This window comes from Chelonia mydas, chromosome 2 (genome assembly GCF_015237465.2).
Source record: "Chelonia mydas isolate rCheMyd1 chromosome 2, rCheMyd1.pri.v2, whole genome shotgun sequence".
Lineage (NCBI taxonomy): Eukaryota > Metazoa > Chordata > Testudines > Cheloniidae > Chelonia > Chelonia mydas.
Window position 1 is genome coordinate 25,011,139 of NC_057850.1, and position 21,907 is coordinate 25,033,045.

The following is a 21,907-nucleotide window of genomic DNA, read 5'->3' on the forward strand; positions in this document are numbered from 1 at the left end:
ACCCTGCACTGTGCATAGTGTGGAATCCTACCCAGAGCTCCCAGGTATGCTGGGGCAGAGTAGCCACTCTTCTGTCTCTTCAGGGAGTACAGCACATTCCCCAACTGCATGCTTGGGCAACTCTGACCACAAGCATGCTTCCTCATTATCCATGCTTACCCCCTTTCGGGTGTCTGGCACCCCAGGCGCACTAGGAAAGCGTGAGCACTGGGACTCCAATTGCACCCAGCTACTGTGCAAGGGTGGAAGGGGCAGGCGGTTTCTCATGTCCTCCTTTTCCCTTGTACACCATGGAGCAGACTGGCACACACTTGTTCCTTGTATAGTCACGGTAGTCAAAGTGGCTATAAAGTGCTATCACCCTGATTGCTGCTCATGTGGAAGTGACTAGCCCAGGTGGCAGGCAGTGGAGAATCGGAGCTGAAGGCCTTTAATTATATTTTTAACATTTTCCAACAAGCAACTTTGTGCTTTCTCCCTGACCACCCCTCAAGCTTGGGCGCAGCTCCTAGTAAATATCTACAAAGTCACCCCATTGTCCTCCTTCAAATCCCACCTTAGCTCTTCTCTGCTGTGATGCCTACTACAAACTCGACAATGGTTGGGCAGTGGGTGTGTTGTGCCCAGTGCCACCATGGTAGTACCTATCATCTCCTTGGTCCCTGGGGCACCCTTTACCTCTTTGTTTGTATCCCCCTGTTGTCTATAATCTTACACTTAGATGGGAAGCTCTTTGAGGCAGGGACTGTCTCTTTATATACATTTCCACAGTGGCTAGCATAAGGGGGCCCTGGCCTCTAGGCAATACCTTAATATAACAATAATAATAATGAATTAAAAGGTGGGAACTGTAAAATAAATGATAATGAAGCTTACCATTTTTGACAAATTTCATGGATGTCTTGAGTCGAGCAACATTAATATCCAGTTGTCCAACAACTTTGCGGTATCTCCCACAGTCACAGACCGTGCCTGATACAACACAGAAAACACCTGATTCACCAGCTGGGAAGGGCGGGTGGGGGTGCATGGTACTGCCTGATCTGCCATGATACTGCTGTCAAACCTTCTAGAAGACTTACTGCTGACTTGTGACAAGCTAGCGTCTCTTTATCCCCAGTGCTGCACCCATGGATGATAACTCTCTGATTGACCTAACTGGGAGCTGGACTGTGCCTCCTTAACATGGGACTGTAACTTTTCATTGATGTTTTGGTTTAGATTTTTCTCACCCACTTAGATATCTCTGATCTTGAAAAAGAACAATTCTTTCCTGGGGTAGGGGAGGCCCATTCCAGATGTAGGAGGTTTCATCCCCTTAATCGCCATATCCTCTGCCCTTCATATCTATTCTGTGATCCACCGGCCAGGACTCCTCCTATCACAGCTGGCCCTATAACTTTATCTCCCTATGGCAGAGAAGTCAAAGCAGGGCAAGTTAACACAGTCTTGGGATCTATTAATTCCACTTAATCTATTAATGCCCTTGTGCGTTGGGTATATCCAGGGGAGACCAGCTGGCTTCCTAGCTCCCCCTACTCTTGCTCCAGAGAGTTGGGGTGGGGAACTTCTATGAGGTCAGAGAAAGGGATGAACATGCCACAGACATGGAACACTCCCCCTTTTCAGGCATAGACTCTTCTCTACCAGGGACATAGAAAAGAGCATGGATCCCTTAAACTGGAAACTTTTTGGAGGGGGGGATTATGTCAATAAACTGTCTTGTGCACTTATGGTGCAGTAGAAATAATTAACAACCATCACAACTTGAAACCATTGAAGTTTGGGTTGTGTTTGGGCCTGATAATATATGACCTCTGGGGTGCTGTGTATTTTATTTCATTCTTCTGGTACTCCCAGGAAGACGAGGGATGCAGTTAATTTCTCACAAGAATCTTTATGGTTTGCACAGCCTAAGCTGCCATTTAGTTAGAAATCCATATTTTGTTTTAAAAAAAATCTCGATAAAGAAACAGGGTTTAAATTAAGGATGAAAAACATTTAATGGATCTCAATTTTTCTGTGAAAACCCAAACTTACAAAATGTCAGGAAACCCCAGGACCCCAGCAGGTTCAACCATCCTTAGTAGAAAGACACAGTGCAGGAAATGAGGGGATAACCAGCATACAGTACCTGCTTTTCCCTTCCCTCCAGACACCCCAGATAAACCTTTGACTCCTTTGTCACCTGAATGAAGAAAAAAAATATGTTCACATGTCTCAGGAGAGCATGTTTGAAAAACACGTTGGAAATTTATTTAGTAATGTATTAGCTGTGTGCATTTGGCAGAAGGACACTGATGTGCTGTTCTAGCAGATGTGCCAAATCAAACACTCTATGATTAATTCTGGTGAATGAAAAGAAGGAGAACACTTTACTAGCTGTCTAATTGATAGCTCAGGCTTCTTGTGGGTGGCTGGTGCCTGGTACCCACTCAATTTAAGGGGGAGCTGCACAATGTCCTTTATATAGCTGGATCATGAGATGCTGAAAGCCCTCAGCAAGTCAGTGGGAATTCTCTCAGTATCTTGCAGGACTGAGACCATACTGCATTGAATTACATCATGTAAAATTAAGATACAGGATAAGGCTGGCTTGACAAAACCCAGTGAATTTCCATGGATGCATTAAGCAATGCACACAGCTGGCAAACGGCTCTCTAGCTGAGGTAGGTAGGGGACCTCATTTCATTTCAGAATAAATCCATAGAAATGTGATATTTTTTATTTTGATTGTGTTTCTCATATTTTGAAAATCATTCAAATGATCCATATCTAAGTGGATGTACTAATACAAAAAGATGAGTGAGCAGCTTTATTTCAAAGTCACTAATAATTATTTGAATCAGAAAACTGCCTGACTTTATTTAAAATTCATTTCGGCGCTCTCTGGTAGATTAAATAGCACCTTTAGTTCAGAGCTCAAACCCTGCTTAATATTAATTCTATCTTGTAGTTTCACACCATGTATTTTTACATTATTTCTTTTCCTTCATATAGTTGTATTTTTTTGGAAGACATCAGGAGCTTACACACATTTTAATTAAATATAATTGACTCCCTTTTGTACAGAGAGATGGAAATTCTGGAAAATTTCATTAAAGCACCTAATACTCTATAGCGTTAAACCATGAATGGGTTTGGATTTTCTGTTCATATACTGAAGAATATTAATATATCTAGTGTGACAGGGTAGGGCCAGATGGCTACAGGAGAGTAATAGAAGGCAGATATATTAGCCCCAGGCTAAGTAGGTCCCTTTTCCCTGGGTAAGGTAACAGGGAAGGTTCCAGAATAATCAGGAACCTTCTGGAGACAATTAAGACAGGCTGATTAGAACACCTGCAGCCAATCAAGAAGCTGCTAGAATCAATTAAGGCAGGCTAATCAGGGCACCTGGGTTTTAAAAAGGAGCTCACTTCAGTTTGTGGTGTGCATGTGAGGAGCTGGGAGCAAGAGACACTAGGAGCTGAGAGTGAGAACGCGGACTGTTGGAGGACTGAGGTGTACAAGCATTATCAGACACCAGGGGGAAGGTCCTATGGTGAGGATAAAGAAGGTGTTGGGAGGAGGCCATGGGGAAGTAGCCCCGGGAGTTGTAGCTGTCACGGTTCCAGGAGGCACTCTAGACAGCTGCACTCCACAGGGCCCTGGGCTGGAACCCAGAGTAGAGGGCGGGCCCGGGTTCCCCCCAAATCCTCCCAACTCCTGGTCAGACACAGGAGGAGTCGACCTGGACTGTGAATTCAGAAAAACGGCCAAGCTGAGGGCTGCCGTGAAGCTCCAAGGTGAGCAAATCCGCCAATTATGAGCAATAAGCGCAAGACCCACCAAGGTAGAGCAGGAACTTTGTCACACTAGTAAAAGCTAAATTCTATGGGCAGTTAGTGCTCTTAGGCAAGCCAGGGTGCAAACTGGCAGTGCACCAGCTTGCTGTACATCAACATCCCTGTGTGGACACAGCTGTGAAAGTCCCAAGTATGACTGATTATTACCACTTGAAAGCCTAGTACACTAAGCTACACTCAAGGACTTCCAGTGTTCTGTAGATTCTCACAGTAATTTGCCATGTAGAAACCAAAATTACATCAGTGTAAATACATAATAACACTACTGACTTCTTATCTCATGAAAATCAATAATAGACATTGGTCAACATTTTCAAAAAATGACTAGTGATTTGGGGTACCACAATTCTCGGGTGCCTTATTTGATGCACCTTAAAGGGGCTTAATTTGCAGAGGGTGGATGTTCATTAAAATCAGGCCCCTTTAAAGTGTCTCAGATTAGTCACTTAGAAACGGAGGCACGCAAAAACACCAGTCACTGTTTTGAAGATCTTCGCTGTTGTTTGTAATGGCATAAGGAGCCGTATTAAAGAATCACTTGCTGTGGACAAATTATTGACAAATGTTGATAATAAAGAATGGGATACTTTGGCATCAGAGCCAGTTCCCCCATTTTCAGAATGACCTTTTCTATTTTTAACCTGGGATACCAAAAATTCTTTCCCACTGTCTGCTCCCATCATAGACATATGGTAAGTTAGCACGATAAAATACATTCATCTCTTGGTCTGGATATAACCTCAGTTTTGTGACAGGAAACACCTGGAACACCTAAAGCAATAAACTGAACCCTAATACCAACAGCAATTTCTTCCATCTGTCTTGAATGGCCTTTGCTTCTGGAAACAGAACCACATTTTTTATTTTTTGTTTCCTCATTTTCTTCCAAACAGATGGTATAATTCTTTCTCGACCATCAGAGGCGGTGTAAATGTAACAGTCACTATGCTAGACAAACAGCTGGACTGAGTTAAAAAGTTGGCGTCAGATTTTCAAAGATATATAGATATTTAAGGATGCAAGTAGGCACCTAGTGGGATTTTCAAAAGCATCTTAGCAAGTTATTGAAATCAGTGGGAGTTAGGCACCTTACATGTTTAGGTGCTTTTGAAAATCCACTAGGTGCCTACTTGCATCCTTAAATATCTACATATCTTTGAAAATCTGTCCCTGGGGTCAAATTCTGCAAATGCTGTATAAATCTGGAGTAATTCCACTGAAGTCAATGGGACGGAGGAGATCTAAGCCACTTTTCTGCTCCCTTAATTTTGTCTAGGAGCCTAAGGGCCAACTGTTCTCAATTACGTGGTCTACATCAGTCAGCTAGGGACCACTCCTCCCGCTACCCATCTCCTGCCTGCTCCTACTCTTGGGAGCATACTGTAGCTTTACACCAAGTGGGTATTCCCCCTGTGTCAGGAGAATCCCCAGCAGAGGTCTAAAGCAGCTCTCCGTTCCCTTTGCGCAGATCTCTTTATTCAGCCATGTCTCCCATTGAAGCCAATAGGAATTGATGTTCAAAAAGGCTGTAGGTTGAGACTCAGTAATGCAAAGCCAAAAGTTAGACTTGGCTTTTTTTCTTATTTTCTTGCAAAATCCATATAGTTCTTTCAGATTATTTAAACAAATGTTTTGGTGTTCTTTTGTCTTAAAAACAAACACAAACAGTGCTAGTGCCCAGGAATCACACACTAATATAAAGCTGAGTACACAGGCGTTGCACTTTATGTTTGGTTGTTCCAAGCCATAGTAAAAATTAAACCACACAGCACATCAGGCAGTCATGTAGCTGTATCAAATTTCTATTCCGCTGTAATAAAAGTGTCGTTCCTTTTCCTCCTGCCTAAGTGGAAGTTAAACCAAACAATACGAATAAAGAGGGTACATGTATGTTTATTGATGTATTTATACAGTAACTTATAATTGTTTGTGTATAGTTTGTAGATGTGTGTGACTGAAATAACAGTCTTCCACAACTAGGTTTCTACTGAAGCAACTAGGAAAACTGAGGGCCTCTTCTGACAGGTCGGACAGGTGTAGTTATATTCTACCTTGATATACAGGGGACAGGCTCTCAGACTAAGGAATTGGTGTCAGAACATGAGTCCTAAAATCACTGCCAAATCTAGGTCTCCTGCAAGGAGCTTGCCCTTTGCACACCAACATGGTTAGTTAGCTCCAGACATTAGGCATGAATAATAAGCAGCAGAATATTGACTCATGATCCTTGGCTTTGAAAGCAAGGAGGTAAAATCCTGGCCTCATTGCAGTCGATGGGAGTTTTGCCATATTGAAGCCAGGATTTCAGCCTGTGCTTTTTATTTTGTAATCTAAAAGAGATCAGCTTTCTTAGTTTAGCTAGAACATACACACACCAAACTGTATCATGATCCCCAATTTGCTTATGTAAATATATTTGGGGAAAATAAACCAGACATTATTTGAAGCTGAATTATTTTTACCTAATAGCTGTAATTCTTAAAAACATTCAAATCATGTCATAATTGAATATGTACCTTCACACACACACACAAAAAAAGTAACATGAAACAATAAATTACCTTTGCCACCAATTGGGCCAATTTTCCCAATCATTCCCTGATCCCCACTATCCCCCACTGCTCCTTTGTTTCCTGAAAAGGAAAGCAATGAAAAGAAGGTGAATGGTTCAACCTGTCCAGAGGACACTGTTTAACTCTTTAGATGATTTGTTACTTTTTGAAGGTGTGCAAGTGCAATCAAGCAATGTGTGTTACCGGGCCTCTTCTGGGCCGATCCACAGGGAATATGAGTCTGTGACATAGCAGCTCATGCCGTTAGCTTTGGAGGTCCCGCAATGTGCTGGCCAAAAATTAAGCTCTCTATCCTTCTTGTCAGACTGTAATTGACAAGTTCTTAGCGGGCATCAGAAATGTAACTTTCATGCTGGAAAAAAAAGATTTAAACAAGATTCCCATTGATTTTATGCAGAGGATCTCCTATCCTTCCCCCTCCTGCTCAGTCTCCCTGGCCCAGAATTTTAAATGTATTTAGGGATTTGTCTGCTCAGCACTGCAAGGCCTGTGTCTGGAGGTATTAGGACGACTACTAATGGATGGTTCTGACCTCCTGTACTATGGACTAAACAGCATGACATTTCAGAACTGTTATATTAAAACTCTCAGTTGACATACCCAGAGGCATCATCTTTTATATTGAAAATACAGATTAAAAGCCATTTTAGTTATTCGTATATTAATTATGCTACAGAGCTAATCCATAGCCAATAGTTCAGTGATTCTCAAACTATGGGTCGGGACCCCAAAGTGTGTCATGATGCTGTTTTAATGGGGTCACCAGGGATGGCATTAGTCTTGCTGGGGCCCAGGACCAAAGCTGAAGCTTGAGCCCCAGTGCCTGGGGCCAAAGCCCAAGGGCTTCAGCCCTGGGCAGCAAGGCTCAGGCTATTGACCCCCTGCCTGGGGCTGAAGTCCTCGGGCTTCGGTTTTGGCCCCCCTGCCTGGGGTGACAGGCCTCAGGTGGGCTCAGGCTTCGGTCCCCACTCCTAGGGTCATGTAGTAATTTTTGTCAGAAGGGGGTCACAGTGCAGTGAAGTTTGAGAACCCCTGTCAAGTATTTTTTTGACTTCTTTTACCAAATTCTGAAGTCCTTACTTGTGATAAAAGTCAGGATTGCCAAATGTGGCCCAGTGTTTTTGCTGAATGTCACTACAGGATTTTTCCGATGGTAATACACACCTTTATACTTGCCATTGTTTTATGTTGCAAATTGGCTGGCTAAATTATGAGCTCCTAGTTTTCTGGGCTCTGCATCTGCACATATGACTTTAATGCCACAAAAACATTTAATAAACACACTTGTTAACTGATCCCTTTCCTTCTGCTCTGCTCCAGTCACTATTTTATGATTTGAAGCAATGTCACGCATGGTCCTATGTAGCCCATGTATATACAGAATTAGAGGATGTATTCATTATAACAGCTAGTAAATAGAATTTTTAAAAATATTCTAGCTATGAAATGTAAAACAACGCTACGGATTAGCACCCTGAAATACTTAGCCCATTGCCAAATGGGAGAATGAACATGTGTATGCATCAGTATTGCAAAAACAGCTGGTTAAAGTATGAGATGGGACACCCAAATAAGCTTTACTCTAACTCTGTAATTAGCAGCACTTGTCTCTGCCTCTGAATGCTGTTGTACTGTTCATTATCCAAGGAGGGGGTGTGTCTAATAGAGCAGAGTGCTGAGAGTCCTTGGCTCTAGTCCCAGTTGAGACAGCTGTTTGACCGTAGGTAATTCACCTAGTCTCTCTGGCCCGGATCCTTACAGATATTTAGGCTCCTACCTTCCATTGATTTCAATGGATGGGAGCAGCCTAAATACTATTGAGGTATGGGCCTCTATGCATCAGTGCTCATCTGTAAATTTGAAAATTCCACAGATATTGGCTTCTGTTGAGATAAATGTCAAGATTTATTGACCTAGAGGTAACTCTTAGCCTAGATTTCACCTAAGGCGGTATTTGACTCAAGGGACAATAAAACCTTGATGTATGTTGAAATATGAAGTCAGGCTATGTATTGTTACATGTGGCTTTGAATGTTCCTAATCAGAGCTAAATGGAAATCCCTCCATCATAGCCATGCATTTCAGACATGTTGCAGTTTTTCCTCTCGTTCACATTCTGAAGAGGAGATTAAATTAGGGCCCAGGTTACTTTTGATGAACTAGCCGTGAGGCCAAGATGTGCATATGTGATCTGATCGGCTAACAATCTTCCACACGCCTCAGTCATGATGAACTGCCGCAATAGAAGGAAGTCAGCAACAGAAACTTATTGGCCTGTCACACAACTGTTTTCAGTCAATCATGAGTTGTGACTTTCTTATGGTATAACACAGTAATAGTAATACCCATATTAATAGTAATTCTGGCATGTTGTTAGCCTTAATCAATTCATGTTTATAAAATATTCTGAGATCTCTTGGTACAGCATCAGTCCAAGGTATTAAGCATTATCATTACTAGCAATTGGCATATTGTTCTGTTTTATTTGTATTAATATTCTTATATTAATACTGTCAAAACTACCACACGTACCTCTTGGTCCTTTGGGGCCTACTTTTCCATGTTTTCCAACCTCCCCTTGATCTCCTTTTTCACCGTCATCCCCTTAAAAAGCATAAAATAAAACATCATGCTCCAGCTCACACAGTCCAATAAACATTACCATGTGTTTCTCCAAAAGTAAAATTGACTGTCTGATGCTACTGGCTTCTTTAGTTGTCATTCTGAAGGTACAGTGGATATATATGGGACAAACTTCAGAGGAGAGCAGGTCCAGCCAGTGTCTGACCGGCTTCTGGAAATGCTGCAATACGTTCTGCTTTGAAAAAACCTTCCCACCATAACAATGACATTCACATTCCCTTCTGCCTCTAAACCCTCACCACCCAAAAAACAAAATAAAGGCCTATCCCAAGCAGAGCTGTGACTCCAAAAAGGTAGAAATACCACAGTGCACTAGGGCCTTTGCTGTTTCTAGTGATTTTATGTGGAAGGCATTCAGATACTGTGGTGATGGACAGCAGGATAAGACCTTCAGGTAGATAGATCGATAGCTGTAGAAACTGGAATAGAGCAAACCGTAGATCCCAGTAAGTCAACCCATCAACCCTCAGCAGGTTTTGTATAAAGAAAAGGAGTACTTGTGGCACCTTAGAGACTAACCAATTTATTTGAGCATGAGCTTTCGTGAGCTAAAGCTCACTTCATCGGATGCATACTGTGGAAGTGAGCTGTAGCTCACGAAAGCTCATGCTCAAATAAATTGGTTAGTCTCTAAGGTGCCACAAGTACTCCTTTTCTTTTTGCGAATACAGACTAACATGGCTGTTACTCTAAACAGGTTTTGTATGTGTGTCTGAATGTAAAATTTGTGTTTTGCAAATACTCCCACACATGCCTCTGAAATTTGTCTGCAGGGAAAGTCCATAGCAGTAAGTTCCTTGAACTTTACTTCCGTATCACATAGATACCCCAAGTAAGACCAGGGTCCCTGTCAACGTTCCTTCCCAACTCTGAACTCTAGGATACAGATGTGGGGACCTGCATGAAAGACCCCCTACGCTTATTCTTACCAGCTTAGGTTAAACGCTGCAACCACCAAAGTGTCTCACAATAATAACAGGGGAAGTGACCACTTGGAAATGTCCCCCCCCCCCCCCCGAAAAATCCCCCCAAGCACTACACCCCCTTTCCTGGGGAAGGCTTGATAAAAATCCTCACCAATTTGCATAGGTGAACACAGACCCAAACCCTTGGATCTTAAGAACAATGAAAAAGCAATCAGGTTCTTAAAAGAAGAATTTTAATTAAAGAAAAAGTAAAAGAATCACCTCTGTAAAATCAAGATGGTAAATACCTTACAGGGTAATCAGATTCAAAACATAGAGAATCCCTCCAAGCAAAACCTTAAGTTACAAAAAGACACAAAAACAGGAATATACATTCCATTCAGCACAGCTTATTTTATCAGCCATTTAAACAAAACAGAATCTAAAGCATATCTAACTAGATTGCTTACTGAGTTTTTACAGGAGTTCTGACCTGCATTCCTGCTCTGGTCGTGGCAAAAGCATCACACAGACAGAGAGAACCTTTGTTTCTCCCCTCCCCCCCCAGCTTTGAAAATATCTTGTCTCCTCATTGGTCATTTTGGTCAGGTGCCAGCGAGGTTATCTTAGCTTCTTAACCCTTTACAGGTGAAAGGTGAAAGGGTTTTTCCTCTGGCCAGGAGGGATTTAAAGGTGTTTACCCTTCTCTTTATATTTATGACAGCCTCATTGCACACAGGGTGCTGTACATACAGTAGTAAGAGACAGCCTTGCAGGAAAGCGGTTTACACTCTTAGTAGACAAGGCAGACAAATGGTGGCAGAAATAATCTCACTTTACAGATGGAAACCAGAGGCACCGGATAATTGAATTGCTCAAGGTCACACAAAAAGTCTGGGGCGGAAGTAGGCCTTGAACCCAGATCTCCTGAGGCTCAGTCTGGAGCAGGAAAAAAACCAATAACCCCAAACTAAAACAACAACCAAAAACTTCTCCTCTGATGTACACAGCTACATATCGCAGCAAATAGAGAAAAATGGAGTCTGCCTTGTCAGTGATAGGGAGGTCAATAATACAACCAGCAAGTGAGCCAAATGAAAATGTGGGAAATAAGCTGGGAAGTTGGGCCCTGCTCTGATCTCATATCATTTGTTTCTGAACTATACCTGATGGTGCCAAAAGAGAAATGAAGTTTGCACTTTCTTTATATGAGGCAGGTTTTTAGATTTGGTTCTGTGAATAAACTAGTGATATGCAATTGAGACCAGCTTTGACAGGATGCATGTCAAGCTTTGGGACTCTGGTGATTTATGCCAGCAGCCAGACCAGCGCTCATTAGCTCAAAATAAGGAAAATAAAAGGTTGAGTGTCAAGCTGAGATTAAAGCGAGAACATCTGCTAGAGGGAGGGACGAGAACTCCTGGGGATAAACAGCCTGGGAGGAAATATGGCTGAGGAACGTGCTAAACTGTCAGTGAGTGCAGTAAGTAAGTACAGTCCGTGCCCATGGATTTGTTTAAGTTAATTAATTGCTTAGGTAGCAGAATAAAGACAAACCTCAACTCACTCCGAAGGTAGCTTTGCACAAGAGCCTGCCATGCATATGCTGGATGGGGATTATGCTCATTTACATAAACATTGTTTTGGATTTTTAAAACTGGTTGTCACAAAACAAATACAGAAATGCCATGGCTTTCAATTAGCAAATAAGGGACCATTGAAGAACCTTTATCTTGAAGATCTCTGCAGTGATTCTGCAAAGGTGCTTCATAAAGCCAATACAGATACAGGTCGGGAAGCTAGGCCCTTTAGAGATCCAGATCAGCCTTTGGGTCCAGCCCTGGACTTAGTGGGAATGTTGGCATTATTTGTATTGTGGCAGTGTTTAGGGGCCATCAATCAAGCATCACGGCCCCACTGCACTAGCCACTGTGCACGCATAATAAAAGATGGTCGCTGCTCCGTAGAATGTGTGTCATTGTCAGGTACTTTCCCTTAGTCCTCCCAAAGAGTGATAAAAGCTGCAATGTTTCAGAGTAACAGCCGTGTTAGTCTGTATTCGTAAAAAGAAAAGGAGTACTTGTGGCACCTTAGAGACTAACCAGTTTATTTGAGCATGAGCTTTCGTGAGCTACAGCTCACTTCATCGGATGCATGCATCCGATGAAGTGAGCTGTAGCTCACGAAAGCTCATGCTCAAATAAACTGGTTAGTCTCTAAGGTGCCACAAGTACTCCTTTTCTTTTTACGAAAAGCTGCAATGGTTCCTTCTGTATCAGAGTACCTAATGAGCAGCATGCATTCAGAGTTCTGGGCTGTCAATGGTTTAACTGTGATCTTGTGTGGGGCACTTGACTGAGAGTTGCCAGCAACTCATTGTATGATTTGAGGTGAGTCAGTTCACTAAACTGTGCCTCAGTTTCCCTCTCTAGAAAATGGGGGAAATGATACTTGCCTGCCTTTGTAAAGAGCTTTGAGATTATAACGGTTGAATATTAATTCTGATTACTTTCCATACCATTCCCCCTGTTAATTAACTTGTAGATGGGCTGTTGTAAAGCAAGGAAAGCCTGGACGAGGAAGTAAGGACAAGCAGAGTGAGGTACTATCTTTTACTGGACTAACTTCTGTTGGAGAGAGAAACAAGTTTTTGAGCCACACAGAGCTCTTCTTCAGGTCTGGGAAAGGAACTCCCAGCATCACCACAAAATGCAAGGTCAAACAGATTGTTTAGCATAATAAGTAGTTAACACATATTGTAAGGGACCATTCAATGTAGAGTGGCTCTATAGTCATAGGCCAAAACAAGGGGCTTAGTGGGTTACAGATTGTTGTACTAAGCCATAAATCCAGTGTCTCTGTTCAGCCCATGGTTTTTAGTATCTAGCAGAGTTATGAATTTAAGTCCCCTGCTTCCCCCCGCTCCTCTTTTGAAAGTATTCGCAAAAAGAACAGGAGTAATTGTGGTGGTTTCCTTTTCAAATGTGAAGTCTTAAGTGATGCTGCCCTCTTGTGGTTTGTTACTGTGTTGGAAGGACTAGGATGGATGCATTTCTTTAAATGAGCAAGTCCCTCATCATCTCTTGTGATTTAATATGTACAGGCCACCGGCGTCTTTTTATCCCCTTACCTTCTTTCAGCCTGTACATTGGAAATGATATTTATGTTCACATCAGAGAGGGGCTTGAATCACAACTCTGGATTGAGATCAGAACATCCTATGACATGCATCCGACGAAGTGGGTATTCACCCATGAAAGCTGATGCTCCAATACGTCTGTTATTCTATAAGGTGCCACAGGACTCTTTGTCACTTTAACATCCCACTGCTTTTCTTTGTACAGTACATGTTGCTTTACAGAAAAAGAAGACTGAGTCTTTGCCCCGAGGAGCTTACAGGCTAAGGCCTACATTCTGAGCTGCTCCTAGTGGTATTCAGGGATGGAGGCAAAGGTGGCTGTGTAGTAGGTTCAGTTTTATCACAATTAACCAATTGTCTCCTTAAACTACGGTTGCCCAGAGGTGACTTTCTTCTACCCCTATGTGTTGGCACTTCAGTGCACCACGCTGAAGCACGGTTATGTCTTCTGTACCCTTTTGGTATTCCACCAAATTGATCCACTTGCCATGTGTCACTAATTTAAAATACAAAGCTATTAAAATGAACATACTGAACAGGAAGTTGCTCAGCTTTCTTGCATTTGTGTGAACCAGGAGAGCAAAAGCTACAAAAAAGCACTTAGAGACCTTTAACAACCATCACATCACCTCTTCTTGTAACTGACAAGGAATGAGGTAAAAAACAAAACAGTCCCAAGAAAGTGGCTTGAGCATTACCAATCAGTAGAACCTTTGTGCAATTTAAAGGGGCACTGCCAATATAGAAATAACAGTTAAAGAGAAAAAAATATCATTTTATTGTTCTCCTCTCACTCCTATCCCATTCCCAGTTAGTAGATAGAAGCCCAGTTATACCCATTCAGAGTTTAAAGAACTCCTAGTGTATACCCATTGACTTCAGTAGAGTTACTGCTGATTAGGACTGGCTGGAAAACAATCATCCTAGTTTGCAAAGAATTTCAAAGTTTCTGAAAGTTTTGTTTGTTCCACACCAGGATGAAACGGACACAGCAGGAAATGTGTTTGAGGAGGTGAGAACACCCCTTCCCCCCACCAAAAAAACCCATTGCACAAAAAAGAGAGAAACACCCGCTCCATTTCTTGAATAGCCAATAACTCACTTCAAGTCCCTGCTTTCATCCCACGCAAGCTAACCCATCAGGCTATACCATCTATTTTTCTCAGATTGGAGCTGTTCATTTTGAATACATGATTACATCCCATGGGGCTGTAGAGACTGGAACTTGGGTTTCCCCACAGCATAGATGATTGTCCGAGCCCTTGGGCGACAGTGTCGGTGATCACTTTTGCTCTCGCCCCTCCCCCCTCCGCCCCCGCATGTTTAATTAGCTATACAATGGCACAGGAGAGATTGCAATGGCACAGGAGAGATTGCCTCAATAGCCCGGTGGATGGGGCACTTACCAGCAATGCGGGAGACTCAGGATGAAGATCTGGCTACAAATCAGGTGCTAGGTCTCCCACATGCCAAGTGAGGGCCCTAACTTGGCTATTCCCGTCTCTGGCTCTTTGGTTCCACCTGGAGAAACCTGTTTCAACAAATTGGTATTTTCCAAACAAAAATTCCTCACCAGCTTTACTCCTGATTTCCATGAGGATCGATAGGCCAGATCCTTGGCTAGTGTTGACTTTAATAGAGCTATGCTGAGAACCTGGGCCTCTGGGTGGGATATTTTGGTAAATAACAGAAAAAACATTTACACACTGGGCCCAATTCTCTTCTTATTTACATGTGTTTTACACAGGTGTAACTCTTGGCCTAATTCTCCTGTCACTGCCCTCATAATGTTACTCCACAGACTCGTGATTTACATTGGTCTGCATGGGGAGTCAAACTAATGTTGTTACACTGATGTAAAAACAGTGTACGTGATAAGAGAATCCGGCCCTTCATGTTCTGAGTTTATATATATCACCTTGCTCAGGTAGATATTCTGTTAAAAGAATGCACATATACTACATGCGGAGTACAGCAGAGAGAAAGAGAGCTCTCAAGATTCCAAATACGTAAGAAATTGGATGAAAGTAACTTCTGAAATTATAGGGTTTTTTAGCTCAAACATATGAGGCGCTGACAGGGAACACGGGTTAGAACAGCCTATGGGATGTGGTAAGGTCATTTATATATTCAGCAGGAAAAGTGGACAGTGGCAGGTCTGGTTTCTGACAGAGTTTGAGATTTTCCAGAAAGAGAATTGAGTAAGCTCAGGAAGTAAGGCTGAGAGATGGACAGCAGTACCGGAGACCACAGTAAATGTTACTTTGAAGCACTGACCCATGTCAGAGAGTTTACAAGCAACATTTGTCAGAATAATTAAAGGAAAACATTAAAAATATATATATATATATATATATTGCTAGAGGGAAACTCCCTGTATCCTTCTTCAGATTTCATTCCAGTCCAGATTCTCATCCTGGCCCTAATCCAACTCCCTTTGAAGTTCCTGGAAAGACTCCCATGGACTTTATAGGACTTGGATTGAGACCTTAGGGAGCTGGCATGGTCTAGGGCCAGGTCTTCAGAAATACTGAGCACCTCCACCTCCAAAAGAAGTCAATAGCAGCTGTGCAGTGCACTTTTGAAAAATCAGGCCCCCAGTGCTTATAGACTGAGACTAGGGGTATTGCACATGAACTCCAGGCTCTGACTCAGGTTTTAGCCCAACCCCCTCTTCTGTCCACAGACAAATAGTCTGAGTCAGGTCATCAAGCACTCAGGACCTGGGTCCTAGGATCTTGCCAGGGGGCTGGGTCAGAGCTCATGTCCCTCTGTGACTCAGGACCAAGCCCTGTCATTTTGCAGTGTGGGCATAGTGCAAGCCACAGACCCGAGTCCAAAGGTCTGCTTAGTGCAGTATGGATGCATTAGCACAGCTGTGAGACCAAGGTCCAGTAACTGTAAACCTATGTTTACAATGCAGGGTGGATGCTCAAGCATGGGTTTGGAAACACTAAGTCCACAAACCCAGGTCCCAGAGACCCAGCAGTGTAGACATACACTTTAACTCAAAAGATCTAGGTTCTATTTCTGATTTTACCCTGAATCACTATTTGATCTTGGTTAATTCTCCTGGCCAGATTCTGGTCTCATTTGCAGTGGGGTAGTCATCAAGTTCTGAATTTGGCCCTTACTGCCCCAGCTACCCTGGGTGTACAATGCTGATAAATGTTAACTTTGTAAAGTGTTTAGAGATCCTCGGATGAAAAGCTCTAGAGAAATGCGATGTATTATTTAAACATGATTTGACACATTAAAACATTGACATTCGTTCGTTTTTGCCCAGATACCAGGTGACAAGATGCTTTAGAAATATGAAAACCTAGGCAGATCTATATTGTTATGTGTTTCTGTACAGTAAAAGCAGCCAACAGTGCGGTTTATGGTGTTCTCTAGTACTGCTGCCCATGTCATCCTAAGTAATTGTGTTTACACAAATCTGCTTCTGGAAAATCTCAGTCTCTGTCAGAAACCAGGCCTGCCGCTGTCCTACCGAGGTAATAAGAGACAAAGTTGGGTAAGTAGTAGAAGTAGGGTCATGAAGGCAAGGAGAAGAAACTTGCACCTGATATGCTGGAAAAGGGGAACTAGTAGAGGGTTCAAAGAGGAGTTGATGTAATCAGATTGGCATAAAATTTGATTTTAGTGGCCTAATTTTATGTGGATTAGAGGAGGGCACTGTGGGGGGTCAGAAGATACAGAGAAAAGCTTATAACCATCAAGATGGGAGAGTATAAGGGCCTGGGTGAGAATTGTAATGGGCTGGACAGAAAGTAAAGGTCAGGTCTTTGAGGAAGAAGTGATAGGATTTGGATGCGAGAGGCATGGGAAAGGAAGGAGACCAAGATTACCCCTGGTATCATGATGCATCTAACAGTGACAGAGAATGAGGGGAAATGAGAGGAGGGTTTCAAAGAAAGGCCAGGAGTTCACTTTTGGCCAGGTTAGGTTTAAGTTGATGGTGCGACATCCAGACTGAGATATGGGACTGGGTAGAGTGAGACATCCCAGAAATGGGGAGCAAGATTTATGGTGCCTCAGTTCAGAGATAGTAGCTAAAGCTGTATGAAAGGATGGTATCACTCTGAGAGGGTGTGCAGGGAAAAAAGGAAGAGGCCAAGGATGGAAACTTGTGAGACTGCCAAGGAAAGTACAAAAGGTGAGGGAACACTGAAGGAACCATTGGACACAAGGCAACCAAGAGAGGTCACGATTGTAAAAACCAAGGGAGGCTTAAAGTTCCGTAAACGTCCCTTGGTGATGATGTAGGGTATGGGGTGTGAGAGAACAGGCTATTGTGAAAGAAAGAAAGAGAGAAAGAAAGAAAGAAAGAAAGAAAGAAAGAAAGAAAGAAAGAAAGAAAGAAAGAAAGAAAGAAGCAGTAGAAGCGATCCCAGAAGGTTTCTGTGGAAATTTTTTGGCTCAATGTGTCCTACTAGTTTAGACTTGATTAATACAGATGCTGTCTGGGAAATGTCAGTGACTTTATCTCATCAGACAGAGATGTCAGGAGGGTAATAAAGTGACCTGGTGCACACTGGCTGTAACATGAGCTTAAGGAACCGCTCCGTACACTGTTCTCATGAAACACTTTTTTTTCTGTGTAATTTTTACTGATGATGCATAAACAACCACATCAATCTAGAAACCACATTCCACTAATAACAGTACGGATCACAATGTCCAGTTCAGAGGCTCATTGCTCAAACTGGATGAAACTTGGGTTGTTTAATTAGAGGTTTGTGCAAATTTTATCCTGGCTTCTTTTTGTATGGGTTTGCATCCATTGGGCTTTGCTTTGGGCTGATGTCTTCAGTGAAACCAAGTGAGAGACAGCGGTGTTTGCATTGCTTCTGTCTGGGACTGTACGCAAGGTCCAGTTTTTCCTCTTAAGTTGCCTACTATGTGTGTAGTTAGGGTAGTCTTCCCCCTTCAGGGCATCAACTGAATCCAGGAATTGGCTCTTGTCTTCTAATTTTTAATCCTGAATAGTAGCCTAAATTTTCAAAACTGGCTAGCAATGTTGAATTTTTGGGGGGTACAAGTTGGGGCACCTTAACCTAATTTTCAGAGAGTGTGTGCTCGGCCCTTCTAAAAATCAGATCCCTTTAATGTCTCCCAAGTTGGGCATCCAAAATCACTAATCACTGTGTTGACCTAAGTTTTCAAATTCTTATAGAGATTTTGGCCCAAAATACAGAATTCTGTAGTGAGGTTATAATCTGCTGTTAAATTTCATCGGTGAGTTTACAGATTCTATAGAGAGGTCATCAATCTTGATGACATTCTATAGGTTTATTCTGAAGAAATTGTATAGAACCCTATTAGAATTTATCAGGGATGAAACCTTCTCAGAAAGGTGGGACCACAGTAAATTATGCTATGTTACTGCAGTAACATGCTCAAATTCATCAAAAGGATTAGTAGCCTTCTTTGCAAACCTGAGCTGAGTTTTAGATTGGAGGGGAAACTGGAAACCAGTTGAAGTTTGCCTGCTTCTTCGTGTATGTGTGTGTGTGTGTGTGTGCATGTGTGTGTGTGTGTGTTAGCATGCATGCAGAGGTTGGTCATCTGCTCATTTAGTACTTTAAAAAATTATAACAGATCTGTACGCACTAACAGTAGAAAAAAGGGTGTGTGAACAGAAAGATGGAGAAAACAAACAGGAATACTAAATTAGTCAGTCATTAAAACATGCATTGTAGATATAATTCATGACCACTAGAGGTCAGGCTTTAATGTCTATTAAGTTATTAATAACAAACAGTTCTAATAGATACTAACTCAAGGGCTTTATCATAGAAATTAAAGATGGTAAAGATTTATTAGGCCCTCTAGTCCATCCCTACTGCAGAATCATTCCCTCCAGTACATTGTCTAGTGTTTGTCCAGTCAACTTTTCAAGGCCTCATTTTGCCTCACTTCCCTGTGAGCCTAATAACTCTCTGTCATAAAGGCTTTTTTTCTGATATTCAGCCTAACTTTCCCCTCATTTATTTTCACCCCATTACTCATATCCCCTTGTGCTACCTCAGTAATTAATTTGACATCTCTTGTTATGAGTGTAAAAAAGTTACCAATGTTTTGAGCAAATAATTTTTGGGTGAAAACTGGCCCTTTTTGAACAAAGGTTTCCACACGGAGCACATGGGAAAATGTAAGTTCTTACTGCTGTTTCCTGTAGGAAACGTGGACTTTAAAGTAATGCAAGTGCCCAGTACAGCTTCAATTTAATGTGGAGCCATAGGGTCTGAGGCACTCAGTGCACCTGCTTCTGGTGAAGGTAGATTATGTCAGAGGAGAGGCACAAAGCCTGTGAGTGGCACAGCTACAAAGTGATTGCCCAGCATATTGTGTGATCTCTCAGCAGAATAAATTATGCTATGATGCCTGCCACTAGAAGAGGAAAGGAGATGGTAAAAGGATTAAATGTGGGCAAACTGACTAGGAAGCTGGAGAGTTGCCTATTTTCTGAAGACTGGAAAACAGGCTGCCCCACAGATACAGCATTTTTAAAGAAAAATAATGTCGGTGCTAAAAGCAATAGAAGCCTTCATTTGAGATACTGCAGTTAGAAATACAGTAGGAAAGTTTTGTTGGTGGATTTAGTGCTGTTAACAGCTAGAATACCTGGTGTCTGGAGTCCTCTAGTCACAGGTCAGGTACAGTGTGGGCAGCAGTACTGCAAACTTTCTCATGCCCTCTTTGGCCAATGTGCCTCATCACTGACCTTGAGAGACTTGTCTACAGGTAAGGGGGAAGTTCAGACATTGTTCCATTCAGTCTTTAGATTCTCACTTGGACTGCAGATAAGGCTGTCATGCCAGTAAAAGCCACCTGTGACTTTTCTAACATGGGCTCTTGTCCACTAGGAACTGAAGTGAGACCACAGATTCATCTCCCATAGAGTATAGAATGCTGTCAGATGGTCATTTGTCACCTGTTTGGCAGGAGATTTGAAGCAGTGACTTAAAGGTGATGAGCTCCATGTCCAATTACTAGTCTTGAGCCATTCAGTCCTTTGGAAATAGTAATATTCTAGTTCTGAGGAGCATTAAGCATCCCCTCAATATGCTCCTTTTGTTCTTCCCCTCCTCTGGTGTCATCATGCCAACCCATTATTCAGGCCAAGAACAACAGAGACTGAACATCACAATTGCTGGATTCGCTCATTACTAGGCTTGAGTTACACTGAGTGCTCCTAGCCCCTGCTGGATGAGACCAAGGGAACAAGTCTGAGACCTGGAGGTATATCCTAGCTCTATTCATGATATGGTGTCACTAAGCCATGTCTACACTACCACTTATGTCAGCAAAACATAAAAAAACCACGCCCCTGAGCGACATATTGGCATAAGTGGGAGTGTGCCCAGCACTGTGTTGGCAGGAGAGCTTGTCCTGCTACCGCCACTCATCGGAGGCGGTTTCATTATGTGGCAGACCGGCTACATGAGCAATAGTATAGCTGCGCTGTTGCAAGGTCTCTAGTGTAGACATAGCCAACTCAGGCATATTTGAATTGCAAAGTTTATTGTAAGCCAAACTCTCTCTTCCAAGCGTGTACGCTTCCATTATTCAGATAATAACTAAACGAACTTGTACCACTCCCTCTGGTTTCATTGTAGCTCCCTGAGTTTATACTGCCTCAGCAAAGATTAAACATCGGGCTTCAATCTTAAAGAAATGAATGTGATGATTAAAAATGGTACTTTAAGCAACATTCATTTGAATAATCCATCAAAAAAACAAATGAGCCTTCAGCAATGTTTTTGTGTTGATAAAGTCTCTTTTCTGTTTAAACTATAAATCACTTGCATTTGTTCCCCTATTCTGTAGCCTACGGAGAAATATAATGAATTCCTAACAAGGAAGCAGCAGTCAGAGCTTCAATAGCCATTGCCTGGAATAAATGTTTTAGAACTGCCACTGCAAGATATATCTCTTTGTTATGGGCTAAGTTCCTGGCTGATTCACACCCTAGGCAATTCTATTGACTTCAGTTAGGTTACATGGGTTCAGTTGCATAAGCCGATGCATGGAATTTGGCCTCAGTTATTTGCAAAGTGTCTTAGAGGTGAAAGAATGATATGCTAAAGAGCTGACTGAGATCCCGTGGAAGTCAGCGGTGAGGCCCCTATTGACTTCAACAGGAGCTCCTAGATCAAGTCTGATATGTGCTGCAGTGACCACCATAGAATCATAGAATATCAGGGTTGGAAGGGACCTCAGGAGGTCATCTAGTCCAACCCCCTGCTCAAAGCAGGACCAATCCCCAACTAAATCATCCCAGCCAGGGCTTTGTCAAGACTGACCTTAAAAACTTCTAAGGAAGGCGATTCCACCACCTCCCTAGGTAACGCATTCCAGTGTTTCACCACCCTCCTAGTGAAAAAGTTTTTCCTAATATCCAGCCTAAACCTCCCCCGCTGCAACTTGAGACCATTACTCCTCGTTCTGTCATCTGCTACCATTGAGAACAGTCTAGATCCATCCTCTTTGGAACCCCCTTTCAGGTAGTTGAAAGCAGCTATCAAATCCCCCCTCATTCTTCTCTTCCGCAGACTAAACAATCCCAGTTCCCTCAGCCTCTCCTCATAAGTCATGTGTTCCAGTCCCCTAATCATTTTTGTTGCCTTCTGCTGGACTCTTTCCAATTTTTCCACATCCTTCTTGTAGTGTGGCGCCCAAAACTGGACACAGTACTCCAGATGAGGCCTCACCAATGTCAAATAGAGGGGAACGATCACGTCCCTCGATCTGCTGACAATGCCCCTACTTATACATCTCAAAATGCCATTG

General features: G+C 42.5%; 1 protein-coding gene across 3 annotated transcripts in view; it reads right to left on the bottom strand.

The window, feature by feature from the left end:
- The window catches only part of COLEC10 (collectin subfamily member 10), a 35,828-nt gene that overhangs the window by 4,731 nt on the left and 9,190 nt on the right, over positions 1–21,907 (bottom strand). For all 3 annotated transcript variants that reach the window (XM_043539154.1, XM_007066262.3, XM_043539153.1), the window contains 4 exons: positions 8,954–9,025; positions 6,410–6,481; positions 2,135–2,188; positions 877–972 (listed from right to left, as the gene is read on the bottom strand). In XM_043539154.1, the coding sequence (XP_043395089.1) occupies positions 877–972; positions 2,135–2,188; positions 6,410–6,481; positions 8,954–9,025 (294 nt within the window). The remainder of the gene's footprint in view (positions 1–876; positions 973–2,134; positions 2,189–6,409; positions 6,482–8,953; positions 9,026–21,907) is intronic.